This window comes from Sinohyriopsis cumingii, unplaced genomic scaffold (assembly GCF_028554795.1).
Source record: "Sinohyriopsis cumingii isolate HCF-2022 unplaced genomic scaffold, ASM2855479v2 utg000695l, whole genome shotgun sequence".
Taxonomy (NCBI): domain Eukaryota; kingdom Metazoa; phylum Mollusca; class Bivalvia; order Unionida; family Unionidae; genus Sinohyriopsis; species Sinohyriopsis cumingii.
In genome coordinates this window covers 3482408-3505200 of record NW_028315924.1, presented here as the reverse complement: position 1 = coordinate 3505200, position 22793 = coordinate 3482408, and the positions used below count along the sequence as shown (strand labels likewise).

General features: G+C 35.6%; 1 protein-coding gene across 3 annotated transcripts in view; it reads right to left on the bottom strand.

The window, feature by feature from the left end:
- LOC149773302 (uncharacterized) overlaps positions 1-22793 on the bottom strand; it is a 64685-nt gene that overhangs the window by 30256 nt on the left and 11636 nt on the right. For all 3 annotated transcript variants that reach the window (XM_089946530.1, XM_089946532.1, XM_089946531.1), the window contains exons 4-6: positions 14331-14696; positions 9490-9864; positions 2447-2722 (exon numbers count right to left, since the gene is read on the bottom strand). In XM_089946530.1, coding sequence (XP_089802656.1) covers positions 2447-2722; positions 9490-9864; positions 14331-14696 — 1017 coding nt within the window. The remainder of the gene's footprint in view (positions 1-2446; positions 2723-9489; positions 9865-14330; positions 14697-22793) is intronic.

Below are 22793 nucleotides of genomic sequence, written 5' to 3'. Positions count from 1 at the left end.
CATTAAGGTATTTTATTTACTTATCAGTAAGTAACAATAAGGCTTATTACTGACTTATCAGTAAGTAACATTAAAGTATTTTATTTACTTATCAGTAAGCAACATTAAGGCATTTTATTTATTTATCAGTATGTAACATTAAAGCTTATTACTGACTTATCTTTACTTATCAGTAAGCAACATTAAGGCCTTTTATTTACTTATCAGTAAGCAACATTAAGGCTTTTTATTTACTTGTCAGCAGGCAGCATTAAGGCTTATTATTGACTTATTAGTAAGCAACATTAAGGCCTTTTATTTACTTATGAGTAAGTATCATTAAGGCCTTTTAATTACTCATCAGTAAGCAACATTAGGCATTTTATTTTACATATCAGTAAGTAATATTAAGGCATTTTATTTACTTATCAGCAAGTAACATTAAGGCCTTTTATTTACTTGTCAGTAAGCAACATTAAGGCCTTTTATTGACTTATTAGTAAGCAACATTAAGGCCTTTAATTTACTTATCAGTATGTAACATTATGTAACATTAAGGCCTTTTATTTACTTATCATTAAGTAACATTAAGGCCTTTTATTTACTTATCAGTAAGTAACATTAAGGCCTTTTATTTACTTATCAGTAAGCAAAATTAAGGGCTTTTATTTACTTATCAGTAAGTAACATTAAGGCCTTTTATTTACTTATCAGTAAGCAAAATTAAGGCTTTTATTTACTTATCAGTATGCAACATTAAGGCTTATTATTGACTTATCGTGTACAAATGTAAATGTTACAGCCTTACTTACAAGTCAATTATATTTGTACAAGTAATGATGTAAGTACAACATCAGTGTATGCAGATCTAAGTATAGTCAAACCTGTCAACAGAGGCCACTCATGGGAAAAAGATAAAACTAACTTTTGTAAACAGGTGACCACTGTACAAAGGTTCATCTTTAAAATTGTTGTTGAGAACAAATACCATGCACCAAATATCAATATTGTTATTATAACTACTATTACTACATCAAGATTGTTCTTTGTGTATACTTGTGTTCTTTGTATATACTTGTGAACTTTGTGTATACTGGTGTTCTTTGTGTATACTTGTGAACTTTGTGTATAGTTGTGTTCTTTGTGTATACTTGTGAACTTTGTGTGTGCTTGTGTTCTTTGTGTATACTTGTGAACTTTGTGTGTACTTGGGTTCCTTGTGTATAATTGTGTTCTTTGTGTATACTTGTAAACTTTGTGTGTACTTGTGTTCTTTGTGTATACTTGTGAGAACTTTGTGTGTACTTGGTTTCTTTGTGTATACTTGTGTTCTTTGTGTATACTTGTGAACTTTGTGTATACTTGTGTTCTTTGTGTATACTTGTGAACTTTGTGTGCACTTGTGAACTTTGTGTATATATGTGTACTTTGTGTATACTTCTATACTTTTGTGTATACATTTGCACTCACAGTGAATGTGTTTTCAAATAATGATTTTTATTTCTAAGATACTGTCATGTAGTTAACCTTGACATAACACAATCTTGGTTATTTTGCACGTAACACTGTGTTATGCATGAATGGAAGATACCTTCAAGCAATTGGATAATATTGGCCTCTCTTGTTTGTGGTTTTGTTGGATCCAGTTTTCAGTCAGATGACATATTCAAACCTTTCAGTACATCCAAACATGATTAATTTCTCTATATTCACATCAATGAACAATGTGTTGTGTGTTATCTGACATAAGCGAAACAAGCTACAGTATGGATGCCTATGCTACATAGACAGAGTTCATGGATATATTTTTTTCTTTAATGCTCATGATAAAAATAAAGAGGAATAAATGATAACAGTACAAAGTTAGTTTCTTTCATTGTATTATCAACTAAGCATTTTGTTTATCTTACTATAACGTGTGTATGTGTGCAAGTTCAACAAAAATTTATTTTGTATCATAAGCCTTGGGGCATATGACCTGGGTGGAAAAAAAATACACCATACTTGTGTTCTGTGTACCCATGCTCTTTGTGTAAACTTGTGTTCTTTGTGTAAACTTGTGTTCTTAGCTTTTAATGTAAGTGAAGCATAACTGACAAGGACTTAAATCAATCTTTTAGTGAAACTAACATTAAATGACTTTGTACATTCACTGCTGTTAGCTGCTTGAAAAGGTGATAAACTTACATTGTACAGATGGTTGATACACTTACATTGTACAGATGGTGGATACACTTACATTGTACATTGAGATACAATATATTAGTTGGGATGGTGGATACACTTATATTGCACTGATGGTGGATACACGTACATTGTGCAGATGGTGGATACACTTACATTGTACAGATGGTGGATACACTTACATTGTACAGATGGTGGATACACTTACATTGTACATTGAGATACAATATATTAGTTGGGATGGTGGATACACTTATATTGTACTGATGGTGGATACACTTACATTGTACAATTAGATCTAAAGAATTGGATGTTGTAGTGCCATAATCATTTCTGGCTGTACACCTGTACTCTCCAGCATCTGACCTCTGTACACTTGGAAGAGTATAGGAAGATGAGGTATGTCCTTGTATAATGGATGTCTTGTGGAACCAACTATAACTATTTGCCTGTGGCAATGGGTTTGCCTCGATAATATTACAGCTGAAAACCAAATTCTGCATGCCTTCTGTCACATTATATATAGACTGGTATGTAGAAAGCAGAACAGCTGGAGGATCTGAATAATAAAATATAATAACCGTTAACAAATTAATTCAGTGACTTTTTTAGTCTCCTGTCTACTTTAGTGAGGCAATAAAAGTACACAATTATGAAATCTGATTATGACTTTTAAGACAGTTGTGAAGATACTGGACAGACACTGAAACAAACCAAGCTTGACTGCCCAATGTTAAAGATCACTAGAGTGTAAGTTTAGAGATAGGGTTTTGCAAATTAATCACTGACCTTGACCCTGAAGAAAAAATCTTGACTGTGATCCATGAGATGATATTAAACTGAGAAACCTAAGTGTACCATGGCGTACCAGTTTGGATAACATAAAACAAAGGTAGAAAGAAGTCAAATGTGACTGAAACTGAAACTGTCAATGAATTACATTCAACTTGAAGATTGGATCACCAACTATGGCAGACATCAACACACATTTCAGTGATGTATAATTATATGAAGTATCATCCCTTCATCTCAAATGTCTTTGAAGCTAGATTGGAAAGGAAAGTGTATTAAAAAATTTGTTGACATTGATGGCATACTTGTCTTTTTGACTGGAGAGGTGATTGATTTTGCCATCTCTGCTTGGAATTTTGGTGGTACAATGAACTGGTTGAGGCAAGTCAAGTCAATGTTTGGCCTCTGAATAAGAAACAGCCTTGAATAAAACACTGGCGATTGTGGCCTTTGCACAATCTCCAACACCTGTTTTGTACATCTGGCTGAAAAGATCTCTTGTCCTGAGTCTGCATGAAGTTGGAGGGTCAGTTCCTGAGCTGCCTGTCTCCAAACTTCTTCAACTATTCCTCCCAAATGCAATGGTGACTCAGAGTCATCTGTACAACAAGGATATGATGAGGTTTGTGCAACATGAACAGCAGACATGTCATAACATATCTGGTCTAAGTTGGCCAAAGCCATCAAGGCAATGGCCATGGTATGGTGAGCTGTCCGGTTGATGTCCCTAGTGATACTGGACATCACCTCCCAAGCGTGGCTATGGTCGGATGTTTCTGCAAGTCGGAATATTGCTAATGGGGTTAAATTTAACATTGAGGATGCACAGTTTTATATCAGCAAGATGACAATGTCACTGGGACTTGGCTTTCTGAAAAGAAAGCCCTGGAATTTCCTGGATCAACAATTTTACTTGAAAGCCAGTCATAGATCTCCTTAATTTTAGCCAACTGGGGAAGGAGTTGGAAGGATAGTGTCTTTTCCTCCTCCTCAAAATCTATGGTTGCTTGAACTTACCGTCTGTTGTGGAGGGCATTCAGAAGCTGCCAACACACTAAAATATCCTCGATTGTGGCCTTAAAGCTAAATTCAGTCCATTCCATGGTCATATCTGAGTATGGTTGATTTGAACGAGCTTTGTCACAGTCACTGAGCTGAGTCCCAATCTGGCTTTGCTATCAGCAGTACTGGCCACTACAAGGGCCTAATTGGATGGACAGATTTCTCACTGAAACCTCTGGCATAGTAAGGTATGTCACCATCAGTGGAGCTAGATGGACTGATCTATCGATGAGATCCACTTAAATCCTAGTTGGCTGAACCATCTGAATGAAATGATCCACATGTTGTGATGGCTGAACAGCCAGTGACTGCTTGATGACCAGTAACAGTGTGGTGGTATAATGAGTTGTACAAAACCCATGCATCCTGACTTACAAGCCCAAAAGCCATACAATGACATGCGAGGAGACTTATCCCACCAAGTGAAGGGACACTCCCCCAATGAGACAGAATCACCAGGGATGAAATTTAGGTTATCTTCTGCAAGCTATTTTGTCTTTCCTTTCTTTTGATTAGTAATTCATCATTTTACAAATTCACTAATTTATTTTTGCCATTACTAACAGAGTTATTGAAAAATAGTGTTTTATTTGATGCTTTGAACTTATGCATATCATGTATTTTGTTGATATTAGGCCTGGACTAATGAAATAGCAGGTTAATATTCCTAATGTATTGTGACATATTCCATGAGTTAAAAATTCGACATGTCCAGAGGAGTCATTTTAGTGTATATTCCTGCATTCAAGTCAACATGGCCCAGATGAGAAATTTTAGTATATATTCCATGCATTACAAATCTTCACTTCCCACATAAGTCATTTCAATGTATATCCCATACATATGTCCTGCATATCATGGTATCTTCACAATAAACTGTTACTAAGGGTTCAATTTGTAATTGCTATTTTCTTCATATATTTATCTGAGAGAGTAATTCCAAATGTATTAATTAATAATATTATAATAATTATTAATATTTTGATGATTCCTAATATTTTAACAATTCTTGATCTGTTAATTATTCCATAATATTTTAATAAAAGATGTTCACATCACATCATTACAAATACTGAATTTTTCAAGATGATAAATTATCAATCTTTTCTGTTACTTATTTTAGGAACATAGACTCATAACATGGGGCCCCGAGCTGCTGAGTGGTCTAAAGTGCTCACCATTACGGATCACTGCCATCTCACCTCTGTATGTGTGGGTTCGAGTCTTGGGATCGGCCAACGTGGGTATGTGATAAAGCTTGCCAGTAGCTTCTCGTGGGTTTGTTGCTTCTTTCCATCATTTTCCCGGTTTATCAGCCAACTTTGATACTTAGGTCACCACGTATAGCCTTTCATGTGCTCAAAAATGACATTAAACCCTACAACAACAATGACTCATAACATAAATTATTCCAGTTAAAGCATGTGTTAATGTAGTTATGTGAATGCCTTTCCTGATCTTAAAAAAAATGTTCTACAATTTCATTGTAATATAATCTTAACAAAGTCAATAATCTGCACCTTTGTTATCGTCACACAAATTCCAGACATTTAAAATCACTATGGTCATTTACAACAGCAAACTGGCAGCAAGTTTGGTCAAGAAAATTAGACATATGGTCTAACCATTACCAGTACTGGAAAAAGATCTGTGTGTGTGTTTGTGTGATTGGGATTTTTAACATAGCTTTAATAATTGTTCAGTCATATTGCTATGATGTCTGCAGTGTGGCACTTTGTAGTGATGTCTTGCACTGGGGCATCATGCCACAGACATGTAGCATGATGTCGTACCCATTCACATTATCCTGACGCCAGGCCGACCAGTTCTAACACTAACCTCTTAATGCTAAGCATCAAGCAGCTATTAGTACCATTTTTAGAAGACTTTGGTATGACTTGGCCCAGGTTCAAACCCACAATATCCCAGATCTGACTCAGATCTCTAACCACTAGGCCTCCGGAGCAGTGGAAAAAGTTCTAATTTTCCAGATACACTTTAAATGTAATATAATTTTAAAAAATTAAATCCAGTTTACACTGCATCATACATTTTGGATGGTCTTGTCTAGCAATGTTGATCCACTCTATATTTGTATGATGTTCTTCCAAGGAATATCAATCAACAATAAGAGAATTTTAAACAATAATCACCATTTAAAGGTATATGCAATCAAAATTAAAACAAGAGTCCCATAAAGGTACTGAAGCTCTAATGACCAAAAAGAATTTTCATTAATTCAAGAAAAGGCCTTTTCTTCATGTTATATGCCGAGAATTTAAATAATATCTGATATTCTTTGGCAATAAGATCTTCCAATTAGGTGCCATAGTGGAGATACTGGATGTCAGATTATCACCCTTTTTATTTGGGATTTATTTGCATGTTAGAAGTCTTGTGGTAAAACACCTTGTCATTACAAACATCCTTTCATGGGGTGTAGTGACAGTGAGATTTTTAAAACAGCCATTATGGCAACCATACTATATGTAAGATTGGCACCATTTTCATCTAGGACTTAAAATAGATATCATAAGAAGTCAACTGGTGAAAACTCCATGTTGATATGGACGTTCAGTTAGGAACATTTAGAGATAACAGTATTTTCAAAATGGCCACTACAATAGCAACATTGAGGGTCAGTTTGCATCATTTTCATTTAGGACCAATGTGACAAAGGATCAGTGTGCATCATTTTCATTTAGGACCAATGTGACAAAGGATCAGTGTGCATCATTTTCATTTAGGACCAATGTGACAAAGGATCAGTGTGCATCATTTTCATTTAGGACCAATGTGACAAAGGATCAGTGAGCATCATTTTCATTTAGGACCAATGTGACAAAGGATCAGTGTGCATCATTTTCATTTAGGACCAATGTGACAAAGGATCAGTGTGCATCATTTTCATTAGGACCAATGTGACAAAGGATCAGTGAGCATCATTTTCATTTAGGACCAATGTGACAAAGGATCAGTGTGCATCATTTTTATTTAGGACCAATGTGACAAAGGATCACTGTGCATGTAAAGTTTCACTGCAATCTTCCAAGTAAGCTAGCAGGAGCAGCAATAACAAACTTATCCTAATGAACTGACAAATGTCAAATGGACAATCGATGACAGATCATTCAATAAAAATGACACCTACTAATGAAAAAGTAGGCACAAAATGCAACCACAGCCTGTGTGACTGATATTTTAGGGTTATACAAAGTACATCTTGATGCAACCACAGCCTGTGTGACTGATACTTTAGGGTTATACAAAGTATATATATATATATATATATATATATATATATATATATATATATATATATATATCATGATACAGTGACAGTATCATCCCTAATGATTAACTGACAGAACTATTACTATCTTACTATTAAATTGATACCTGGACATATTTACAAGTAATCAATGTTTCCTGTCTCAACTACTGAGACAGTGCTATAAATAAGACCTCTTTATACTTAAACACTGTAACACAATATTATTTTTAAGACTTCTTTATACGTACACACTGTAACACAGTGCTACAATTAAGACCACTTTATACGTGCACACTGTAACACACTATTATAATTAACACCTCTGTATATGTACACACTGTAACACAATGCTATAATTAAGACCACTTTATACTTACACACGGTAACACAATATTATAATTAAGACTTATTTATACTTACACACAGTAACACAATACTATAATTAAAACCTCTTCATACTTACACACCGTAACACAATATTATAATTAAGACCTCTGTATATGTACACACAGTAACACAATGCTACAATTAAGACCTCTTTATACGTACACACTGTAACACAATATTATAATTAAGACCTCTGTATATGTATATACTGTAACACTATGCTATAATTCATCATCATCATCATCACTGGCGACTCGGTCTCGAAAGACCATGCGAATAGCGCCCTTGGGGTGTTGCCTGTCTCTGTTGGCAACGTCTGCTGTGGCTGTGCAGGCCTATACGTGAGTGACAGTCCCTACTGCAGTTGGTGCAGACATACTGGGAAGTCTGCATTACTGTGGTTGCTGTTGCGTTCTTCTTTCTCTTACGTTTCTCTGCCACCAACTGGCCTCTCCTCGCATCAGCGACTGATATGCCATTGTTTACCATCAGTCTCCAGGTGCCTCGGTCCTCAGCCAGCTCTTCCCAGCCATCGGGAGAAATGTTGCATGCCTTCATGTCCCTCTTGCACACATCTTTGAAACGGAGTGAGGGGCGTCCGACTCTTCTCATGCCAGTGGCCAGCTGTCCATATAAGATGTCCTTTGGCAGCCTTCCATCCTCCATGCGTCGGACATGACCCAGCCATCGAAGGCGGCGTTTAATTAGCAGAGAGTACATGCTGGGGGTACTTGCATGCTGCAGGATCTCGCTGTGTGGAACACGGTCTTGCCAGCTGATTTTCAGGATGCGTTTTAGGCTCCGTATATGGAAGGAGTTGAGCCGGCGTTCTTGCCTCATGTAGGTACTCCACGTCTCACTTCCATATAGAAGGGTGCTGAGAACGCAGGCCTGGTAGACTCGGACCTTGGTGTGCTCTGTCAGCGCGTTGTTTTCCCAAACCCTCTTTGTTAATCGAGCCATGATGGTGTTTGCCTTTCCAAGCCTTCTGTCCAGCTCCATATCAATCGAGAGAGTGTTGCTGATGGTTGACCCTAGGTAGGTAAAGTTGTTGACTGCTTCCAGGGTGACACCGTTGATTTTGATTGAAGGGGCAATGGTGGTATCTTGCACGCTGACATTTGTTTTTTCCAAGCTGATTGTGAGACCAAAGTGCGTGCAGGCAACAGCAAAACGGTCTCCCAGTCTCTGGAGGGCTTCCTCGGTGTGGGCCACAAGAGCTGCGTCATCTGCAAAAAGCATCTCCCTGATGAGCACAGCTCTCACTTTGGTCTTTGAGCGCAGTCGTGCCAGGTTGAACAGGCTCCCATCAGACCTGGTGTGTAGATATATGCCATCCGTGGACGTGTCGAAGGCGTAGGACAGGAGCAGGGAGAAGAAGATCCCAAAAAGTGTTGGTGCCAGCACGCAGCCCTGCTTCACACCACTGTTAATTGGGAAGGAAGTTGAGGATGATCCATCATACAGGACTGTTCCCTTCATATCTGCATGGAAAGAGATTATCATGCTGAGGAGTTTTGGGGGTCGACTACGACCTCCTTCCGGCAGCCCCTGCATCCAAACTGGTGCCAAATGTCATGCTCAGCATTCCTTTGGACCCCACCAGGAAGGACGAGAGGGGGATCCTGACGTCTGGGCAGCCCAGGATCTCCATGCTATAATTAAGACCTCTTTATACTTACACACTGTAACAGAATATTATAATTAAGACCTCTTTATACTTACATAATGTAACATAATTCTATAATAAAGACCTATTGATACTTACACACTGAAACACAATATTATAATTAAGACTTCTATATACATACACACAATGTTAAGCTGTACGTCATCTGACTTTGTATAGTTCCCAGTGTTGGTCTCATCTTGAGCTTGACAGTATATATACATATCTTGATATGATGCATTTCCTGTCAGTGTCCATGTACTGTAGGACATCAGCAGGTCTGACTCAAGCTGTCCTGGTACTGTTACTGGGCCTGGTGTTGTGGAAATAGACTGGTCCACAACTAGTACTGGGGATTGGTTTCTTTGCCTATAGTACCACTGGAATAATGCCTGAGGTCTGCTACCACTGGGAGCAGTGCTGCATCTGATAACAGTACTCTGTTCCCTGACAATAATTACTGATGAGGATAATATCTGGCCTAAGCCATTCGTCAATTGAACAGTGGTCGCAGGAACTGGAAAATAAGATTTGTTGGAGTTCTTGCAAGTTTGACAAAATATAACAATTATAATACCTATTTTATATTGGCTACTTATATATCATTCTACCCTAAAGTACATAGTATGAATAATCAACTATAAATACAAAAAATATAAGAATAATGTACATTTAAATGCATGGAGTTTAACCACAGTGTATATGATGAATGATGTACATTAACAAAATAAACAGGAGTGCATTTTTTTTCGTATCTTATATGACAACTGCCTTTGTAAAAAAAAGGTCATATGATTTTCTTTGAAACACATTTAGATTTTCTTCTCATGTAATGTTTCATAGTAGTTTATTCCAAAGAATAGCACCAGAGTAAGCAAATTACTTTTTAAACGTGTCTGTCTTACGGTGTTCTATACTGATCTTAAATTGCATCATTGGTACTGTCCTTCTGACTTAAAGGTCAAGGTCAGTCTATGTACAACTAATACTGCTTGATCTCCATGTTTAGGTAATTTACATGCCCAGCTAGTGGCAGCTACCGTGATATCTCCTTGATACTGATATTGGTACCAAATCTCATGAATTATTAATTTACTACTGGAGTGGATGGCATGCTCTTTAAATGGGTCTAACTACAGGGAGGCTTTGTGAGTATGTGTGTATTGTAATCAGCTAGATCTTATTGAAGGAACATTTTACTAGAAAAAATTGGTTTCTTCTTCAAATAAAGCACTGCTCTAGTGGCCTAAGTGGAGTGTCTGCCTTGGATTCAGGAGGTATTAGGTTCAAACCCTGGCCAAGTCATACCAAAGACTTGTAAAATGATATCAGTACCTGCCTCCCTAGCTGCTCAGCATTAAGAGGTTAGTGTAAGGACTGGTCAGCCTGGTGTCAGGATAATGTGACTGGGTGAGACATGAGTCTACATGTCTGCAGCTTGATGCCCCAGTGCTAGATATCACTATAAACTGTCACACTGCAGACACTGTAGTGATATGACTGAACATTTTTTAAAGCTACATTAAAAATCCAAATCACACCTGTATAAACTGGGCATCATACATAGGTGCACATTTTCCACAGTACTACAACTCTGTGGTCTTAGAACAAGTAATAGAAAAGAGTGAGAAGCAGCAAGCTTTGTAAAATTCAACAAATAATTTATTTCCCAAGGATACAAACATGAAAATGTCGAAAAAGGAACTTACAGTATTGCAAATTAAATAATCATACAATTAAAGACACAAGTCCTAATGATTAATGCCATGAATAAACTTAGGTGGAAATTCAAATTAAATCCAGTGCTAAAAGTGTTGATGTGATTGTAGTGGCCCATGTCGTGGTGATTTACCAACAGTCTCTTGTTGGGTCACAATAATACAGTCCAAAAATTAAATCCTTATTTGGAATTTGACTATAAAATCAAGGTTCTAGTTACAATAATCACTTTTTAGTACTTTGTATTTCTAGAGAAGAATGACTTGAACTTGACAATTTCAATCAATAAATTCTAGCACAAATGAATTTCTGGACACAACAATACAACTGATTCTGCTATGCTCTTAAAGCACAAATAAAACAAGATTAATAGTCCTCAACTTGACCCCAGGTCATAATTAGCATTTTCTAACTAAAACCATTTCCTAATGGAAAACAATCTCCTGGAAGGCTACTGATGTTTACAAAATAAAATCTTAGTTATAATTAGAAGTCTATTACTAAAATTATAACATAAAATGTGTACTAAACAACAGGTAGACCTGGTGATTCATGTGGAATTTCCAAAGTTCTAGACTTTGAGATAAACAGTCATATTGTTTACAAAACAAAAATCAATGATTCAGGTCAGATAGAAAATGAACTTGATTTTGGATAAGGTCAAGTCCAACATACAATGTTACATTACCAATAGCATATAATGAAATAAACACAGAAAACCCCAACCAAACTATCTAAGAAACAATGTAAATTCATTATACAGAACAATGGGATTTGCCTGGTTGCACTAAGTGGGTTAGACTGATCCATAAAAGCATCTGTGTAAATTGGACAGCCTAGCTGTATTATGTGGGTTAGACTGCTGTATAAACTGGACAGCCTAGCTACATTGTGTGCGTTAGACTGCTGTATAAACTGGAGAGCCTAGCTGCATTATGTGGGTCAGACTGCTGTATAAACTGGACAGCCTAGCTACATTATGTGGGTTAGACTGCTGTATAAACTGGAGAGCCTAGCTGCATTATGTGGGTCAGACTGCAGTGTAAAATGGACAGCCTAGCTGTATTATATAGGTTAGACTGCTGTGTAAACTGGACAACCTACCAGCATTATGTGCATGGATTAGACTGCTGTATAAACAGGGTTCCTGGGTACTAGGGTACTAAGCTGGGCTTTGTATGCAGGAAGCATCTAGCAACACTGTGAAAGTCATGGAGTTAGACAAATTTGTTTCTTATGGTAGTTGATACTATGTGATTGATTGTGGACCTGGCCCATTGCTATCAGAAGTAAATGGCCAGGCCTGGTCATGAAGTAACATTTGTATTGACATGATGTCCAGTTCTTGAGGCTGGGATGGAGTACATAATATTTATCCCCTTAGCCAGTGTGCAATTCTGAAAGTTGTAATGGTAAGGCTGTTATTGCTCTCTGTCTCCATCCCCAGCAGGTGATATGGATTTGTACCCATGTGTGCAAGAAGATGGCACCTTTGTCCCTCAAAGGTATGCTTCTGTGCATTTCCCTTTAGTACAAATAGTATTGCTGCCCATTTACATCTATCCATGCTATTCAGATGTAATATGTATTCGTAGAATGACAACTGGAGTAAGTTACACATATAGCCTGTTGTCAGTCTGGTGATGCCCATGGTCTAAATTTGTAATAGAAAAATAGAACAGACTATATATATCATTTCAGTGTGTCCTGCTTTATGAACTTCTGTCTGTCAGTGCAGAGCTATGCAGTATGAAAATTATCTTTAAATGGGTGATGTTTCCTGTACAGGTAATTCATTAGAGAAGGGTGCCAAAAGTGATAATGCTGAAAGTCAGAAACTTTGTTGTCTGTAAAAGAAAGAACAGAAAAGCTGGAAATTTATAGATGGAGTATACCTCCCTATGAAGATGAAACTCCTCGAAACTGCTTTAATGTAGAAATTGGGAGGGCTGGATTTGTGAGGTAGTTGTCGTTTTCCTAAGACATTGTGATTGGGTAATGTATCTGAAGAATATCCCAAAATAACTTTCTATTATTGTACAGTGCCTTACATAAATCCCAAAATAACTTTCTATTATTGTACAGTGCCTTACATAAATCCCAAAATAACTTTCAATTGTTATACAGTGCCTTACATAAATCCCAAAATAACTTTCTATTATTGTACAGTGCCTTACATAAATCCTAAAATAACTTTCTATTGTTGTACACTGTGCCTTATATAAATCCCAAAATAACTTTCTATTGTTGTACACTGTGACTTATAAAACAATACGCTCCTTTCGCTGTAAAAGAGACCCTTTTTTGTCAAACAAGTAATAAACGAATTTATTTTTATGAATTTTAATATTTTTTAAGTTCAGAAAATGACAAAATTCACATAATAATAATATTTTGTATAATAATTACAACAAAATAGGTTTGCAAGCCATTAAATTGGGTTGTTCAAGTTATCAGAAACAATGTAATTATTCTACTATGCCTAAACATTTGTTACGAAAATTGCTATATTTTGTGTCCAGCATATTTGAGTGGGATAGCTAAATGTCAAGTTATGTAATTAAGAGTGATGCAGAATGACCTTAATGATGACTTGTTCAAACTGAAACTCTTACCCTGACTTCTTTCTCTGACCAAGGGCATTCTATCTATGGTTTTGTGCTGGTATGTTCAGTACAAAGCAAACTATCATCCCAAAACCTAAAGTTACTCATAGATGTCCTGGTAACACATTTTCAGGTGATAATAATGATTAGCAGAATTGAAGCTATTGGAGGAAATCATGCTGTGTATAGTTTCTAGCATTAAACCATCTAACTCAACTACATGTGCGTGTGTGTGTCTGTCTTGCTCAATATGCTTTGTATGGTATGTTGCAAAGTTGGATAGACCTTAAGTTACTTTATGAGTGAATTTCTTTTGTTATATATTTGTTGTTGTTGTGACTTTATAACAACTCTGCCAGGCACAGCAGAAGATAACGGGTTTCTGCGCATGGACACCATAACTGTGACAACCTGAATGAGATAACCTGACTGAGATAAAAATAAGTAAGGTTTACAAAACCAGCTAGATTTCTCTGTCGCATGGGTGAGAAATAAATGTCTTTGCACAGTGACAAGACCATGTTCAATGACAAGTCCATCCACAATTCCCATTTAGAAATACTGTAGTAAACTGGGTTTAGTTTCGTCTTTCTAACATTCTGTATTAACATTTTTTTTTCAGTCTGAGATCTAGAATGGTTCTCCTAACTATACCTACCTCTCAGAAGGATCCTAAGATCTGGACTGCCACATCTGACACCGGAAGCTGATGCACAAGTTTCATCAGATGTCAGCACTTGACAAGACCATGTTGTCCTATGGTCATCAACACTGACTCCATTTATCCTCAGAGTAAAGATCCTTCCCTGGCTGCATGTGCTGTTATATGTGTGAGGATCTCCTATAATTGCTGGGTAAACTGTACATGTTGACGGGCTGACTGATACCTGGACCATATTATTCCTTAAAAAATAAATTCTTGTAACTCCAATATCCTGGTCAACTTCACATACAAGTGACAGGGATCCTCCAACATCAAAATAAACAGAACTGCTGGGATTGAGTGTTACAGTAGGAATAGCATCTGAAATGAGGACAGGGGACTAAATTAAGTTCTGTTTATAAATGCTTATATATCAAACAAGAATTCTGTTTCTCTGAACAATACACATGTGCTTAATTCTTTCTGGGTCACTCTGGTGGCCTAAGCAGTTCAAGCATCCACCTTAGATATAAGAGGCTGCAGGTTTGAACCCTGGCTAAGTCTTACCAATGACACAAAAATGGTACTAGCAGCTGCCTTGCTTGGCACTCAGTATTAAGAGGTTATTGCTAGGACTGGTTGGTTTGGTGTCAGGATAATGTGAATGGGTGGGACATTATACCACATGTCTGTGGCATGATGCTGCAGTTCTAGACATAATGATAACTGCCACAATGCATACATCGTAGTGATATGACTAAAAAATTGTTAAAGTTACAATAAAAATATAAATCACACTCACACAATCCTTCCTTCTGACCCTCTTGTCAAAGTCTCATATATTAAGGCTGGACGAAGAAGCTAATATTGATTGCACGCATTGTCATGTATATTTAATTAGTAGTGTGTTGGCTTTTGTTGATAATAATAATGATACTTTATTTGATGAGGGTATCATAATGAACAAACTATTGTAAATACAGGAGAGAGAAAGAGAATAAATAATAATAATAATACATGCTTATTACATTAAGTATAGAAGTCCAAGTGTACATGAAATGTGTCCAAAGTGTACATGAAATGCATCCAAAGTGTACATGAAATGCATCCAAAGTGTACATGAAATGCATCCAAAGAGTACATGAAATGCATCCAAAGTGTACATGAAATGTGTCCAAATTGTACATGAAATGCATCCAAAGTGTACATGAAATGCATCCAAAGTGTACATGAAATGTGTCCAAAGTGAACATGAAATGCATCCAAAGTGTACATGAAATGCATCCAAAGTGTACATGAAATGCTTCCAAAGTGTACATGAAATGCATCCAAAGTGTACATCAAATGCATCCAAAGTGTACATGAAATGCATCCAAAGTGTACATCAATGCATCCAAAGTGTACATGAAATGCATCCAAAGTGTACATCAAATGCATCCAAAGTGTACATGAAATGCATTCAAAGTGTATGCATCCAAAGTGTATGCATCCAAAGTGTACATGAAATGCATCCAAAGTGTACATCAATGCATCCAAAGTGTACATGAAATGCCTCCAAAGTGTACATGAAATGCATCCAAAGTGTACATGAAATGCATCCAAATTGTACATGAAATGTGTCCAAAGTGTACATGAAATGTATCCGAAGTGTACATGAAATGCATCCAAAGTGTACATGAAAAACATACAGAGTGTACATGAAATGCATCCAAAGTGTGCATGAAATGCATCCGAAGTGTACATGAAATGTGTCCAATGTGTACATGAAATGTGTCCAAAGTGTACATGAAATGCATCCAAAGTGTACATGAAAAACATCCAAAGTGTACATGAAATGCATCCAAAGTGTACATGAAATGTGTCCAAAGTGTACATGAAATGCATCCAAAGTGTACATGAAATGTGTCCAAAGTGTACATGAAATGTATCCAAAGTGTACATGAAATGCATCCAAAGTGTACATGAAAAATATACAAAGTGTACATGAAATGCATCCAAAGTGTACATGAAAAACATCCAAAGTGTACATGAAATGCATCCAAAGTGTACATGAAATGTGTCCAAAGTGTACATGAAATGTATCCAAAGTGTACATGAAATGCATCCAAAGTGTACATGAAAAACATACAGAGTGTACATGAAATGCATCCAAAGTGTGCATGAAATGCATCCGAAGTGTACATGAAATGTGTCCAATGTGTACATGAAATGTGTCCAAAGTGTACATGAAATGCATCCAAAGTGTACACGAAAAACATCCAAAGTGTACATGAAATGCATCCAAAGTGTACATGAAATGTGTCCAAAGTGTACATGAAATGTGTCCAAAGTGTACATGAAATGCATTAACAAAATAAATCAGATCGCTTGTATTTCAGTATTTACAATGAAGAATACCTTTCACGACAGTAGTCACATGTTCTTGTTTTGAACACATTCAGATTTGTTTCTGATCTAATTGCTTTGGAGAATTCATTTCACAGAATAGGACCAGAGTACACAAACAATTCTATAAAACAAGAGGACCAGAGTACACAAACAATTCTATAAAACAAGAGGACCAGAGTACACAAACAATACTATAAAACAAGAGAGTATGTTTTGGAAATTGATGATTTGTAACTTATCTCAGTTTAGGTCTTGGTACTGTTGTTCTGACTTAAAATGAAACATGCCATGCAAGTAATGTGGACATTAATATGGACTTTTGGGAGGGTTATCTGCTTTCAAATTTCAGCCAATTCAATTCTGAGAATAGATTTCTGGATGATGTATCAAACAATGAAATTAGGATAATTCTTGCTGCCCTTTTTGAAGTCTGTAGATTGTTTTAACATTATTATCAGTTGTAATTCCCTAAATTTACAGTAGCAGTCCAAAAGAGGGAGAATAAATACATTGTAAAATAATTTCCAATAGTTGAGTGGTAGACAACATTGTATCATCCTTAAAAGGTAATTCCAATAGTTTGCTACAAAACAAATGTGTTTCACTGGCTTACACCAGTCTAGACTCTTATCAACATTAACTCCCAAAATGTATTCTGTGTCAGCATTTTCAGTTTCATTATTGGAGATATACAGTTCAAGATTTGGATTTATATTCACAGATAACCTTTGCTTTTTTGGTCCAAGCAAAATTACCTTGATTTTTTGAGGATTGTTCAACATTTTATTCAGTGATGCCAATATTCAACTTGATATAAACCTTGAACCAGATTTCTGCTCAAATGTATAAAGTTAGAGTCAGACTTATGCATAGTATCATTAGCATATAGATCAGTTTTTTAATATGTGCTAGTTTTCATGTGACATCTTGCCTCTTCCATGTGATATATGTATCTATATTTTTATACAATGTTTTGTACATAATTGTATCCATTGTTTTTCACATTTGTCACATAAATTGCATAGAATCTATAAACAGATGTTTATGATCATTAATAATAATATTTATAAGAAACCTGCTTATAAGATTAGGGTTATTTGGACCCATCAAATGGGAAGGCCAGGTGTGTTCTTTTATGATGCTGGGTATTGCAAAATGTCACATAGTGAGTAGGAGAAAATGCGTTTTATGTCTGCATGCGTGTATATAAGGGGAAAGTATGCCTGCATGTGTGTATATAAGTGGAAAGTATGCCTGCATGTGTGTATATAAAGGGACCGTATGCCGGTATGTGGGTATATAAGGGGACAGTATGCTAGTATGTATGTATATAAGGAGAAAGTACGCCGGTATGTGTGTATATAAGGGTAAAGTATGCCTGCACGTGTGTATATAAGGGGAAAGTATGCCTGTATGTATGTACATAAGGGGACAGTATGCTAGTATGCATGTATATAAGGGGAAAGTATGCCTGCATGTGTGTATATAAGGGGAAAGTATGCCGGTATGTATGTACATAAGGGGACAGTATGTCGGTATGAGTGAATATAAGGGGAAAACTTAGCAATTAATTAATTCCTATTATTTCAGATTCTTATTTCATATCTTCTTGTGTTAATATCAGTCTAAAGATGTTTTTAATGTTGTGATCAGATATAACTTGAGAGGAGACATTTATTAGGCTTATTTGTTAGAATTACAAAGTGCTCATTGAACTAAAATATTATTCTGGGACTATTGTGAAATTATCCAAAGAAGTTCCTGACAAGACCATTTGGGTAAATCATACTGTTAGCAGGCCAGTGCTTTCATGGATCTGAAATTCAATTGGAACATTCAATTCTTTTTCACTTGGAGAGAATATTTTAGGATTATTTTTTTATTTAATTGATAATATTGTAGGTTCCTCTTAAATATTCACTTGATAGCTTTGATAATTAAATCATATGTGAAGTTTTACAAAAACATGTTGATTTTGTTTCTTTCTGTTACTTAGTTTACGATCATAAAGTCATAACTTCAAGGCTGGTAAAATATATTGAATTAAAAAGTACAGCCAATTAAGAGTAAAGACATTCTTTGTTTAATATAATAATTAAAACAATCCATTCGGTGCAAGCATATTTTACTGTATATTATGACCAACAGGATGAAAACCAAAAAATGAAGCATAACTAATTAAAAATTATTAAATAATTGTGTCAATAACTGCGGCTTAGTCTATTACTGAATACCATCATATTCATGATTTTATCTAATCCATAACAATTTAGATAAGGTTAATGAATATATATATTTCAAAAAAATTAATTAGATTGGAAAAATAAATATTATTGATTACAATTTCCCCATGATGATTATTCAAGTGGTTCAAATGTTATTACTTATGAAACTATTATAAAAGTTAATTTCCTTGTATGTGTACCTGTATGTGTATCTGATCTAAAAGCTGGTGACCTTGACATATGGTATCACGGTACCAATTGTTTTTCCATATACCTCAATGCTAATGTTTTGTGAAATAAATATACTTTCTGTCCTACTTGGGCATGCATGTCACACGCTGTCATATAGAACAATGCTAGATTGTCAATTTGACAATGACATAACCAGGTACTCCATTGCATTTAAGAGAGATAACTCTACTGGAACTAGACAGGGGTAAGAGTTATCTAGTCACAACAAGCACATTTTCAGTCATGTGTACCATATTTTAAAAAAATCATAAAAAATACAAAATATGATCTAGATAGAAATTAACACAAACTCACATGTTGCCAAGAGGCTCAACTTTTTTTTAAGCCAAACAGAAAGTACAAGTCTTACATAATGCACCAATCACAGCTAGTTTTGTTCTTTAATTCTGAATACAATGTTCCATACACCTTAAGCTCCGCCCACCTGGACTTGCGCAATTGGTACCGTTATACCTATAGCAAACCTTAATTTTTCCAATAATCTGTGAAATAGTTCGGGACTGTATAAGTAACAAATATATTTAGTCTCACTTGTGAAAAACAATTTGATGAGGTACTAACCTATGTCTTATATGAATGTGTATAGAAATGTCATTGAGCTGTTTGAACTATTGTTTTCATACTTTTGCTTCACCATCAAAATCATCTTTTGAAATAAAATGAATTCTTTCAACTATGAGTTGTATCTTATTCATATCAGCAATTATTGAACTTCACATAGGTGATATGGGATAAATCACATTATATCATATTATGTAATAACTAGGTCAAAGGTCAATGTACCAAATAGTATGCACCTGTCCTACTTCAAAATGTACAATTCACCTAAAAGAAAGGAATTTATATTTGTTTGGTAGGTGCAGAACTTAACATCAGAGACAGGTGGACATGACCCAATCTTATTATAAAGTATACGTTTTGACCACTTTACACTATCTACAGATACAAGAGGTCACTAACCACCAGTCCTCACACAAAGGTCCACCTACCCATCCTCTTTGTAACACAAATAGTAAGCTTTCCTCCTTTGTAATGTGAATAAAATTGTTTCAATAAGCCAGTCAGTCACCAAATATAGTAAATCGCAGCTTCTAAGTGGTTATGTTTGGATTGGGAGGTGAAATTAGGGGAATAAAATACAGAAAAATGCCAAATATAAACACTAAGTATAGCACATCAAATGGAGTTAAAAACAGGAGGAAAGTGTTTATCTAAAAGGGAGAGGTAGCTTATGATAAAGGAATTAAAGGTGGCAAAATCAGCAATGCGAAAAATGAGAAGTGAAAGTTTGATGACCTTACCTTGGACAAATATATGGGGCAGGGCCCAACAGGTCCAAGGACAGCCCAAAGGCAACTGTGCTATAACATCCCTTACAGGACCCAAATTTCAAGTGAAGTTGTGTTCATTTCCATCTAATATAAAAGGGTGAATAATTTAGATAATATAGATACATATAAAGTATATTTCTTCTACATAAGAATTTAATAATAATTGGTATAAGATAGAGAGAAACTTATCTCAGAGCCAAGCAGAACATACCTTATCAGTTTTTTAACTTGTAAACTTTACTGTGAGAAATTATCAAATTGCTTCTACTTACATTTGCATCAAGATTGAGGGCTAATATAATACTTCACAAATCTTCTCTTTATTTTCATAATCAGTCACTGAAAATGTGAGATTTTATTTCCTTGAAATGTTATGACTGGTGTAAGGGAGATAACTGAATGATATACTTAAGGTGTGGTAACCTTGAATACATTATCCATGTAATATAGATGAGTTCATCAACAACCTGTATTAACTTCATTGCAATTAAATTATCTCAAAATACATTACTGACAAAGTGAGAACCTAACATTTAGACTCCTATGTTTAGTGGAGACCTCAAGAGTCATGTAATTTTAATTTCTAAGATGACGCAGCTCTTTCATATCACATAGTTCATATTTTCTACAATGCCGGCATGTAGAGTGCAGCCTTCCATAACCATGCAGATATCATCTCATGCCAATTTGGATTCTTGCGATGGGATGCAAAGTTTCAAGAACAGTGTGGATTTGAATGGAATGAATACGCACTGTGTGACTAAAATGGTTATCATTCTGTAATGTTGGACCAAACATGGAAATTCCACAAGAGCAGCTTGACAGAAAGAAATAGGATTAATTGAAAGTCAGTAGTAGATTATAATTGGGCTTATACAAGTGCCAATGGGAAATGCTGACTTAAGGAAACTGTTCTTGTTTGTTGGTATTCACTGCTACTTCAACAAAAGGGAATGCAAGAGAATTGAACTAACTACATGAACAATTTCAAAGCAGGAGAGTGTAAAAAAAAAAGGGACAATTAGAGCAGGACAATTCAAATCAAAATGGGAAGGAATACCAAATCCTTAATAAATTACCTAAAAATTACTCATGCCAGAACATCCCACATGGTACAAGTGATCTATCTACAAGTGTACTTAGAATGTTCTCTATCCTGGTTTATGGCATGCCTTACAAGAACAAGATAGTTGTTTTTGTACACATGATTTTTCATCTTTTGCAGGTACAATAGCCAATATTTGGCCAAAATCAACTATATTATGTTTACATAACTTATTTTGTTGCATGCATTCCAATCTAGGAGGTAACAGCACATACATAAAGGCATCAGGTAACACAAGTCTATATCTATCATAGCTATAGTTATCAAAAGTCCCCATCCAAAGCCATCTTGTGCTATTTTCTAAAGATTTCATACATTTTATTCTTAAAGAACTTTCAATATTTGACCAAAAGTGTTCAGCATACATTTGTTTTCCTACATCAAACTAGTATAGTTCATAAATGCCGCCCACATGTATGCGTTTCTATGGAAACACTGTGAGGCTATTCTTTCCTTTAGGTATCACGGTACCAATTGTTTTTCCATATACCTCAATGCTAATGTTTTGTGAAATAAATATACTTTCTGTCCTACTTGGGCATGCATGTCACACGCTGTCATATAGAACAATGCTAGATTGTCAATTTGACAATGACATAACCAGGTACTCCATTGCATTTAAGAGAGATAACTCTACTGGAACTAGACAGGGGTAAGAGTTATCTAGTCACAACAAGCACATTTTCAGTCATGTGTACCATATTTTAAAAAAATCATAAAAAATACAAAATATGATCTAGATAGAAATTAACACAAACTCACATGTTGCCAAGAGGCTCAACTTTTTTTTAAGCCAAACAGAAAGTACAAGTCTTACATAATGCACCAATCACAGCTAGTTTTGTTCTTTAATTCTGAATACAATGTTCCATACACCTTAAGCTCCGCCCACCTGGACTTGCGCAATTGGTACCGTTATACCATATGTGACACTCCTATAGTCATGATATACATGTAACTAAAGTATCTTTCTAAAATATTTTTAATGGTTTTAGACATTTTACCCGTAATAGGGATGTAAGTTACTGATTTATATTTTTAGCTGTTGTGACCTTTACCTTGAAGTGTTAAGTATGCAAAACAACATCTAGTTATTTCATGTCACTAAATCATATTCATATATCATCAGTGGTAAAAAATATACACACCAAAACAATGCAAGTAACTGAATCATGCA